Here is an 11,801-nt window from a genome sequence, read left to right on the forward strand (position 1 = left end):
GTGTACGTTTTCCTCATTACTTGTTTTATGAATTTCTATATTGAATCAAATTTTTTTTAATTAATTATGTAATGAAAAAAATCAATTTCTCAGTTATTTTAATTAATACTGAAATTTATTAAATAAATTTAAATTATTTTAAAAATAATAATATATTAATTAAATTAATTTATAATAATCTTAATTTAAAATATAAAATATAAATTTTAAATGCATGAATCTGTTCTATTTTAATACTTCAAATAATGTTTAAATTTTTTAAATTGTATTTTTTTTCTTCATATTTCATGTATATTTCCAAATACCTCTAATGTATGAGATATATCATTTTCTAGGTTTTGGTAATAATAAATATGTACATTTTTTTTATATAGAAGCTATACAAAACTTTTAACAAGTGTTGAAATTATTTTTAATAGCTATTTTACATAAAATTGTAAAATTTTACCATGCAAAATGTTACCAGATAATGAAATGGTTGTTAGTTGTCCAAATTGATTAGAAATCAATAATTTAGTTGGAAGTTTGTTAGATGAATAGATGTACTTATAGTGTAGTTTTTTTTTTTTTTTACGTAACTTATAGTGTAGTTAGTTAGCTGTAATTTACTTGTGTATATAATTAATAGCTCACTAACACTTCTATATAAGCGATGACTCTCATGTTGTGTTATATTTAGTTGAATGAAATTATTATTTTCTCATTCTACCACTAATTTTAATGTTCCCCTTAAAAATTCTATTGATACCACTTAACATGGTATTAGAATACTTCTTTAATAGGCTTTGTCACACTTTACAATCATTTCTTTGCAACTTTATAGATTTCCTATAATATTGCTACCGTACATTTTCTCTCTTGCACCTAAACATAAACAAGTGCTATTATTGTTTTTATCTCTTTCACTAGGGAGAACTATCATTTTTTTATGTCTCAAGCAACGCGCATGTTGCTATTAGCGCTCAAGTTGTTGTTCACCAATGAAACCTTAGCAAAGCGAGACACTAAGGATTTTTCTTTTGTATACGTATATATAGGATCAATACAACATCTTTTCTTTAAGTTATAAATTTATAGCTAACTTACATCTGCACTTGCATATAAGTGATATATGTCTCTCAAATATTTTGCGTTATAAATTACTCAATAACTAGTTGAATGCAATATTCCTTTCATTCTACCACCACTTTGGAGTGATTCCTTTCATGATTTCTATCTGTTTCAGTACCATTTAATGCAAAATTTATTTATCTTCTAGGTTCTTTGGGCCGATTAAATTGAAATTATATTTCAAAATAGTAAATCAATTTTGTGATAATTCGAATTCGTTTCCAATCACAATTCTTATATTTATGTTGAAAAAAAAATAATAGCATGTAATTATAGGTTAAGATCCTATTCTATTTCGACACATCTAGTAAATTTTGGATAATTATAAATAAGATTACTTTTGATTTGAGTAAAAAAATTAATAAATCTACATGTGAATGTGACAACAATGATATTGATAGTGGGGTCAAAAATAACAATTGATAGTGTGGTAGTGGTACATGCAACATGCATGGTGATGGTGAGTGATAATGACAACAATAACGAAAATAACAAGAAGAATGACAGTAATAATAATGATGATGATAATAATAATATTTATTAGTGGTATAGATAAAAATGGAAATAATAAACAATAGTTAGTTAATAGGAGTGAAAAATGATGGTAACAAATAATAATGACAATGATGATTATGAAAGTGAGAAACAAAAGGTGGAATAATTGTATAATATGAAAATGAGGTTAGGATTTCTAATTCAAATGGTAAAAATAAGGAAATGAAAATATTAGTTTTAATTTTACTAAAATCTCATTAAATTAGTTTTAATAGACTTGTAATTTCAACTTTAAAGAATTCTTGAGGTCATAATTATATTTTCATTGTTTTATTCCATTTTGAAACTCCATTCCCATACCTAATTCCATGTGCTTAACATATACTTGCATGAATTACAAAATATTTCAGCCACACATAATTGGCTATGTGCTCTTTTTTATGTTTTTTTTTTCAGTTTTAGAACGAATGACCATCAATAAAATCGTGAAGAATAATACTACAAATTTTATACAGAAAGAATGAAATGCGACGGAGGGACTCCACGACCCTCGTTGAATTTTGCAACCCTAAATTTTGTCCTTTTAAATTGGAAATTAAGAAGAAAATGACACAAATTTTTGGTAGGAGTGCTTTCTCTTTCTTTATTAAATAGTCAAGTAAAATAGTGAGATGTACCTTTCTATTTAATTGTCTATTTTTACCTCTTCATTCTATTTCATTACTTGTTACAATTCATTGGTTTCTATAAATTTTCCAAACATTTTGTATTTCTTTAAATTCTAGACATAAAAATCTCAAAACAAATGCTAATCATTGAGTGCAAAAAAATAAAAAGTGCATAGGAGATAAATAAATAATTACATATATTTGTATATATGATATTTAAAAATATATTTCTATTTTTATTTATTTGTACGGGATATTTCGGTTTTGTACGTACTAATTAATTAGCCAAGCAATATACAGCAAATTAAACAGCTTGCAACATGTCTTTTTAATTTATTTATTTATTTATTTCAAAACCTTCTAGTTGTTATTAGTTCAAGTGAATAACATTCACGTCAAGTGACACAATCCTGGGCCTTCACTTTGAGTTGACACTCTTAGCTGTTAACAATTAAGAAAAGATCCCCTATCTCACGTACTCGTGGATTTTCTAGACTTTAGAAAAAGTACTTGGTGTCGGAGGAGAGCCCAGTGAAGTAGTATACTTGTAAACTTCCTTCATGGACAATAGACTACTAGTCATTTTCACACATACATCTTCAAATTTCGAACGATATATTTTTAGTTTAAGTCACAAGTTCGCCGTCTAGATCTTCTTATTTCTTCTCTATAGACTATAGATAATGTTTTGCCATCTATTTAATTATGTAGGTTCTAACCGAAAGCCTATGGGTTATTCTTTATTATTTACTAGTATAATTTACTCAGCAATCTCAATGTTACTCAGTCAATAATGCTGAATTTAATTTAATTATATTTATTATCTGGGGTTAGAGAAATGAAATGACTCTAGTAAGAAAACATAGATGTACTTGTCTAGAACTACAACACCATCAATCCACCATATATGAAAATAAATAACGAATTCCCATATCTTGTGAGCCCTTTGTTTGATACTTGTCTGTCTTTACCCTACAGGCTGAAGTCGCCGCACAGTCGTCATATGATCCCTCTAGTCACGTTCTCTTTCTTGCATTAAGATTCACAATAATAACTGCAGATCTAGAGTTGATCTTCTCTAGCACATGTCTAGCCACGTCCTTTGTTTATAGGGGAACATATTCTTCTCATCATTTCCTATCATATCATCTTAATCGCTTTCCCCCTTTTTATTATTTTTCAATCTTATTAGCCTCATGATCGATGCTTGTTAATAGTTCAAGTGAGTTAGTTGAAATCCACAAAAACAACATGATCTCGACAAATATCTTATATTCCTAACTTCTAAACCTTGTTGTGCATGCATATGTATACATGGCAAAAATTACTTATACAAATCATACAAGCAGATACTATTTCCGATGACAAGATTATACAAGCAAATCCAACTGATATATATATAATGAGAGAGAGTGGGGGAGAGTAATAGAGTAATAATACAAGAGCAAAGATAATGCGCACTGTTTTATATATGGTGCGCACACACATCTAGCGTACCTAACCATTTTATTAAGTCAAATCATACTTAAGTAATTAATCTTGGATGCAGATGACACTTATACTCACTTAAGTTCCTTGCATTTAATTATTAGCATTGGTTTTATAGCTTAGTTATGGTATGTTTCATGTTTGGACTATAAATAGGACACTGTTAGTAATTAAATAAAATTTGTTTTGGCATATTATTTGTTAATTTAGAGATTTCGAAAGAATCCAACCACAGATTACCTTCTTAGTTTCCTTAATTGTTAGTTGAATGATCATTATAAGGTGTCAAATCGGCTGTTGATAATAATGATAAGTTCATATGATTGTGCTATATATTTATCAAGAATATGTGTCTGTGTTGGATGCAACTTAATTAATTTAGATGAATTAAGCTATAACAAAAAAAATTGTCGATTTTTTTTTTTTATTTTGATGCAAATATATTTGGCTGTAAGTAATATATAAAAGTTAATTAATTAGTCACACACTAACTCAAATATTATAATCAAGGGTTTTCTCCTTTTTGAGTTAAATTTAAATTTAAATTTAATTCAAATACTTTAGTATGATTAAAAGGAAATCAATGGAAGTATGTAGCAGTAGGTGACTGAATATAGAATAGCATGGACATGGTCTCATTATGTGTTAATTCCATTGTATATTTGTAGTGTGGCCATTAGCTAATTGGCCATTGTCTTCAACTGAAAAGATAACCTTACAAATCAATCAATCATTACACAAATCACTTCTAATTATACACATAACTATCTTAAGCTGTTGAATGAAAGTGAAATGATGTTAAAATCTTAGAAAGTAGTCGTTAAATTCTGTTGTTTGTTATTGGCTCTTTCTCTCATGTGCCACTCAGTCAAATATGTACGGCTATAGGGGTAGGGTCAGAAGATCTCCAAAGAGCTTTTCTTTCATCCAGTTAAGCTGCTCTTGCACATCAAAATCTTGTTCAATCTTTTCAGTTACTTGATCTATCTTTGTCAATTGTCAGGTCACTAAAACTTAACTACACTCTAGGAAATCCTGAAATGTACAACCTATTCAGATCGATCTTAATGAAATCAATGGTTAATTTGGTTTTAATTCCCAAAGGAATTTTTGGACTTTTTTTTATTTCTTCCTGTAATTAGTCGTTGAAAATTCTTATTTGAGAGCTCAACCACTTTTAATTTAATAAAAAACGAAACCGTCTATAAAATATAGTCACATTAACAAATGGTATTAAAACACTTCTCTATTAAACCGACACAGAAAGAGGGAGAGGGGACTATAATGGCAAGAAATCCAACCCCCCAAAACAACAACCATATATTTTCCGTGTGATCTGGCATCATGTACAGTTGTCACAAGTCACGTCAGATAAATCTCTCTGTGTTAAAACCTCCAAGGTAAAGCTCCGATTTGCTATCAATAGTTTAATATTTCTATATAGTTTTTTTCGCATAAGCTCAAAGCCTATAAATAGAGCGGGTTTAGACACTCTCAATCAGCGGCTTCCTTTTTCAGCTTTCTCTAGTTTCTCTAGTTTCTCTCTACTAACAAAAGCTTTTTTGCTTCCCATAAAAGACCTCTCTGCAATCCAAGATTTTTCATTTTTAACTTTGCACTACTGTTAACGTATACTTATTTTTCTTTCCCAACGTATCACATCTCTCAATTTCTTTCTCTTTTCGTTACCCTTTAATTTCCTCATCAACCCCCTTTTTTTTCCTCTCGGAAAGAGTTGCAAGTAGTTATTATGGGTATCAAGATTGAGCAAGAGCAACCTTGTGTTGAGCTTTCAAGAGTTGCGGTTTCTGAAACTCATGGTGAAGACTCCCCCTATTTTGCTGGGTGGAAAGCCTATGACGAGAACCCTTATGATGAATTAACAAACTCCTCCGGAGTTATACAAATGGGATTGGCAGAAAATCAAGTAAGTAATTAACATACTAACTTATATATAGTAGAAGAGTAGAAGAATTGTTTATAGTGTACATCTTATTAATCTTCTTATATTAATTGTATTCTTCAGGTTTCATTTGATTTGCTGGAAAAGTACTTGGAGGAACACTCAGAGGCCTCAACATGGGGAAAAGGAGCTCCTGGTTTCAGAGAGAACGCTTTGTTCCAAGACTACCATGGACTTAAATCATTCAGAACAGCAATGGCAAGCTTCATGGAACAAATAAGAGGAGGGAGAGCGAAATTTGACCCAGATAGAGTGGTCCTCACAGCAGGCGCAACTGCAGCCAATGAACTCTTAACCTTCATTCTTGCAAACCCAGGAGATGCTCTACTTGTTCCAACGCCTTACTATCCAGGGTAAGAACTAATTACACAACATCAAAACACCCTAAAAAAAATTATATATTTACATGGTCTCACGTGAATTTTTAACGTGATCAAAGTTTTAAACTAAGATATATATGGGCCTTTGTTTTACAGATTTGATAGAGATTTAAGGTGGAGAACTGGGGTGAACATAGTTCCAATCCATTGTGACAGCTCAAACAACTTCCAAATCACTCTTCAAGCTTTGGAGGCTGCATATAAAGAAGCAGAAGCAAAGAACACAAGAGTAAGAGGAGTGTTGATCACAAACCCATCAAACCCCTTAGGTGCAACAATTCAACGGTCGGTTCTGGAGGAGCTTCTTGACTTCGTGACTCGCAAGAACATCCACCTTGTCTCAGATGAAATCTACTCAGGCTCAGTGTTTTCCTCCTCCGAGTTCGTGAGTGTAGCAGAAATCCTCGAAGCTCGCCAATACAAGAACGCAGAAAGGGTTCACATTGTTTATAGCCTCTCCAAGGACCTTGGTCTTCCTGGTTTCAGAGTTGGAACTATTTATTCATACAATGATAAGGTTGTGACCACAGCGAGAAGGATGTCAAGTTTCACCTTAATATCCTCTCAGACACAGCACCTTTTGGCGTCTATGTTGTCTGATAAGAAGTTCACAGAGAACTACATTGAGACCAACAGGCAGAGGCTGAAGAAGAGGTACCAAATGATCATTGAAGGGTTGAGAAGGGTTGGCATAGAGTGTTTGAAAGGGAATGCAGGGTTGTTTTGCTGGATGAATCTGAGTCCACTGTTGGAGAAGCCAACTAGGGAAGGAGAATTGGAGCTTTGGAATGCTATTTTGCATGAAGTGAAACTCAATATCTCTCCGGGGTCTTCTTGTCATTGTTCTGAACCGGGTTGGTTCAGGGTGTGTTTTGCAAATATGAGTGAGCAGACGCTGGGAGTGGCACTGGAGAGACTACGTAACTTCATGGAACGAATGAAGAAAGACTAATGGTGCTGTCATCATAAGTTCTATGAATGTTGTTGTTTTTATAATAGTACTATATTGTTATTTGTTATTTTCTTTATTTTTAAATGGTTCTGGCCATTTTGATAAATTCTTTATTTTTGGGTAGCAACAAAACCCAAAACCCATGTAAGGAAAAAGCAAATGTATACTGTAGAACAGCAGATTCGCTGCCTCAAGTAGTGAAGTGTCCTAGTTGTTGTTTGCTTGCTTAACTTAAGCAAGTTGATTACTTAATTAAAAACTCCTTTTGTATGATTAAAGTGAAATATCTATTAATGAAAAATGTTGTCTCTAAATTATGTATACTTTTAGTTATTTATTCTCTCTCCATTTCTCTTTATGCTTAAACTCGTTTCACTATTAACTCTAAAATAATTATAAATTCAATAAATATAACTTAATTGGTAATATATGCTATAGGATAGGTACAAAGATAAAGTAACTAAAATTTAAATTTTAGGTCCATGTTTTTAGGAATTTAAATTTTAGGCCACCAATAAAAATAGTATTTGTTTTTAGGTTTTGTAAAGTGAAAAATGTCACATTTATAAAAATAATGTTACATGTATTTGTAAAAAAACCCAATATATTATTCTCTTAATTAAAGTAAAACATTTCTTTTAAAGATTGATTTAGGCCTCATTTGACCTTGAACTGGCATGCATGCTGAATTTACGAAAAATAAGCTTGAATTCAATTTCCACGAAGGGACAAAGAACTTGAAACTTTAATTATATAGTGATAACAAATAAACTGAAACAAAATCACCTAAAATATTCTTAGTATCATAGTGACTCTATTATTTTAAAGCTGTTTTGTGTGCATTCTAATTAATTGCAGCTGTCATAAACATATTAGTACATTGACAATTTTCTTTTTTGGACAACAAACTTTTTATATAACAATTTTACACACTTCTGTTTACATTTTTTTTTTACCTCAATTCTTCTTTTCTTATATAGAGTTTTATTTTAAAGTTCTATTGTATATTAAATAAAAGTCCTCTTATATTAGATAGCTCCGGAGTGATCAGAGGTTTATACACACGTGTGCGCGTATGTTTGCGCGCAACAGCTAGCAAACCAAACAGTATATACATAGCTGTTATCTTCTTTGTCAATATTTGAATCATTTAGAAAAGGAAACTTCTCATTCAACTCTCATGTCAAAGTCTACGTGTTATTGTCATGCTTATTATATATGGAATTGTGGATAATCTGACTTGGTTAAGGATACTTAATTGGATAAACATAATTTACTTTGCTTTCTGGGTGTGCGCGTGATGTTCCAAACAATTAATTAATGGTCCACTACACCATATACCGTTCGATTGAGATCCCACAATTAGGCTAGTTATTGACTCACATAAAGCTTGATTATATTAATAATCTCACCACCAAACTTTGAGCTAACACCATCAATTCCTTATTGTATACGGCATGACAAGCAACGGCGGTGACATCTTTAATTTAAGGAAAATTTACGTTTGATTTTAAACTATACTATGTATTGAAGTTTTACGCCATTAGATGATTGAAAGTTACATATTAACTTAGTCACTTAACACATGATTTTACTCCAAAACTCTTGCCCTTAGTTTCTAGTTTCTACACTTCTAGTGAAGAAATGATAGATTTATAACTATGACGCAAGAGCTGAAAAGATCGAGTTTAGCATGAGACACGTTATTAATTAGTAGGACCTGGTCTAACGAATATTTTATTATAAAAAGGTGTACGTGTATATAATACCGTCAACGTTTGTAATTTTCATACATACTTCATTAATGAGGTATCAGGGGCTTCCTTAATCATTTTGGTAATTACTTTAAAGCTAGAGAATGATTTGATTTTGATCATGTTTTATTTACTTCTCAACTATATATATATATCCTTATTGAACTGAATGTTTTGCCATATAGTAGGAGAATATTCGACACGGTCAATTAATGCGAAACCCATTGATTTGCACCGCATATTAATCAAGCATGCATGATACTAAATCATTGTTTGGATCCAGTCAATTGGAGTCATTAATAGTGTCGAATAGTAGTCTAGTTTCTTAATTTAACCTAAAAATAAAAAGTTAGTAAAAAAAATCTTAGTTTCGAATTCTTAAATTTCCGATGAACAAAAATTATCCAGTTAAAGAGAGTGTTGTAAACATACTAATTAAGGAGAATTCAATCTTTTTTAATGAATTTTTTAATTATCCTGAAAATATTTTTAATTTTTAATATAATAAATACTTTCTTTTTATTAAATGATTTCTATTTTGTTTAATTTCCTTAAATAGCTAATTCTTAGCATTTGTGAAAAGCTATTTAATTAATCTCAATTGGGGTGAAAATCAACTTCAGCTTAATTATGAATTTATGATCATATTACCTTATATATATTTAAGCCTTGAACGATATTCAGTTTGGTGTTTTGCTCACTCCTCGTGACAAATCCAAACCAGTGAGTTTATTAATATTCCTTTTTTGCTGTGAAAAAAAAGTCTTGAACGATATATATATATAGGTATCACGTAATACTTGATCATTTTTTGTTTACTAGACAGTAAAAAATATCTGTGATCAAATTAATAGATAGGTTACAGACACTCATTCGTATATATAAGTTAATTTACTTTTCATCTCTCTTTCTCTTTCTTTATTTTTGCTTCATATAAATTTTACATTTATAATTTCTCTGTTCTCTATTTCTTCTGTTTCTGTATAAGCATAGATGGATCATATAAATGTAAACATGCATATAGAACAACAATGATAACAATTTACAAGAGCAAAGCTGTGTTGTACGTTCTGGCTGATGATATATATAGCACCTAAAACAAAACTTTTGATTTCTGGATTCCTTTTGGATAGAAAAGTGAAGATGTTCAATCATATATCATTAATTAGATGACAGTTCCCAGAAAGTCTGAAAAAAACACTATTCGGTGGCAAACGCAATGATATCCTACGAATTGCTCGTGGAAGTGACAAACAGAAGCCACACACAGATCAGACCGTACGTTTTGCTCGTGAAGGTGGCAAGAAGCTGTCTTTCAAGCGTGCATGAAAATTATACACCTCTACATAGTCTCACGAGACCTACTTTTTTTTAATTTAGTACTAGTTTCCCAATAAATATATATACACTTCCCTTCTTAAACTTGATTTTTTCGCCCAAAACTTTGACCATTTCAGCATTTCTTGTTCTTAAACTTTAGTTGTTTTAGAATTTTAACATGTAATTGTGTATTTTTTTTTCAGTTATACCCTTATATATATAGCAGTGTAAATTGTAATTAAAGAGATAAGCTAATGACTTTATTTGATTTTCAAAAAATATTTATTATGAAATATTGATGTTACTTTTACTTCTTAATTAGTTGAATTCAAAGGAACAATATCTCATCAGAAAGGATCTCCTTCAAAGTGAATTCTCAATAATTCTAATAATTGGAGTAAGTTATAAATAAATAAATAATTAAAATTAACATATAAATTTGCAAAGCAATAAATGAAGACATTTTAATCTACGTGAAAAATATAAAGTATTAAAAATCATATATTTTATATATTGTTTTCTTAATCTACGAGAAAAAACCTTAAAACAACACAAATTTAAGAATACAGAGAGAAATAAATTTACAATATAAAATAAATAAATTTCTTATCAAAACTAATTCACGCGTTTATATATTTTTTTAAGACTTCATTAGATGTAATTATAAATTTAATTTTTTTATAAGATAGATATGAAATATTTGTTTCTATCAAATAAAAACTCTTGGTAAATTAGAAGCTAAACTATAAGTAAATCCTTCTTTGATTTTCCCATATTTAGAAGCTTTTGTTCTAAAATTAAAACAATGCCACCATTTTGACCAACACTTTTCTAATCTTTTTTTTTTTTAGAAGAACACTTTTATATCTATTTCCCATCAAATGAGGCAATAATGAATAATGGTTTCATAAGTTCCATCATCGTCGAAAAATGACTTTTGAAAAATGCGCATTTTTGCTTGTTGCAATTTGAGACATAATAGCAAAAGTCATCCTTGTCATAATCACTGCCTCAATTTCTTTCTTTACGAATATTTCTTAAATACTATATCGCTAATACTAAAATAACAACATAAATGGACTCAAGGTCATAATCAAAGGCAGACTCAAAGGTCTCGGTGATTAGATAGTTCTCCATTTCAGTTATTAATTTTGAAAACAATTTCCTTAAAGACCTTGAGCCTAAATTCCTACAGGATAAGCATAAGCCAAAGACTTCTTTGATTGACATGTTCATCTATTGACCTTTTAGCATAATTCTAAATGGTGTCCTGGCCTCTGATTAATTCCTTTACCTACCGTTGAATGAAATAAAGGGGCTATAGAGAGAGTTCTTCCAAAGTTGAGCACTTGATAACCCACTTACGTAGCTTTTAAAATTTATCCCCGAACCTACTTGCTATTGGCACACTTTTAGAAGGCAAAAGCTTTTTACCATTACTTGCCCCGAAATATATAGTGCATGTCCTACCCTACTCAAAATGTCTTAACCTGCTTAAGTTTCGATCTTGATAATATTTTTTTCATTATTGTTTCCTTCAATTGTTTTGCTATAAGCTTATCAAAGAGAACTCTACATCTAGGACAAAATGCATGACTTTCATTGTGTTTGGTTTGCCGTTCCACAACCCTCAGCGTAAGTTTATTTTCAAGATTCGTCTCACATACATCT

The 11,801-nt window shown here is 30.4% G+C and overlaps 1 protein-coding gene across 1 annotated transcript; it reads left to right on the forward strand.

Annotated features, from left to right (window-relative positions):
• The first annotated feature begins 5,035 nt into the window (after positions 1–5,035).
• On the forward strand, positions 5,036–7,377 carry LOC100778925 (1-aminocyclopropane-1-carboxylate synthase 7). Its single transcript, XM_003530484.5, has 3 exons — positions 5,036–5,688; positions 5,788–6,077; positions 6,201–7,377. The coding sequence occupies exons 1-3, from the start codon at positions 5,512–5,514 to the stop codon at positions 7,054–7,056; spliced, it is 1,323 nt and encodes a 440-aa protein (XP_003530532.1). The 5' UTR covers positions 5,036–5,511; the 3' UTR covers positions 7,057–7,377.
• The last annotated feature ends 4,424 nt before the right edge of the window (positions 7,378–11,801 follow it).

The sequence above is a fragment of the Glycine max genome, chromosome 8 (assembly GCF_000004515.6).
Source record: "Glycine max cultivar Williams 82 chromosome 8, Glycine_max_v4.0, whole genome shotgun sequence".
In the NCBI taxonomy this organism is placed as follows: Eukaryota; Viridiplantae; Streptophyta; class Magnoliopsida; order Fabales; family Fabaceae; genus Glycine; species Glycine max.

Bases quoted from the DNA above. Each gene is read 5' to 3' on its own strand.
- LOC100778925 (XM_003530484.5), top strand. From the start codon at position 5,512: ATGGGTATCAAGATTGAGCAAGAGCAACCTTGTGTTGAGCTTTCAAGA. The intron at 5,689-5,787 runs GTAAGTAATTAA...TGTATTCTTCAG, and splicing joins TGGGATTGGCAGAAAATCAA to GTTTCATTTGATTTGCTGGA. The intron at 6,078-6,200 runs GTAAGAACTAAT...TTTGTTTTACAG, and splicing joins CCAACGCCTTACTATCCAGG to ATTTGATAGAGATTTAAGGT.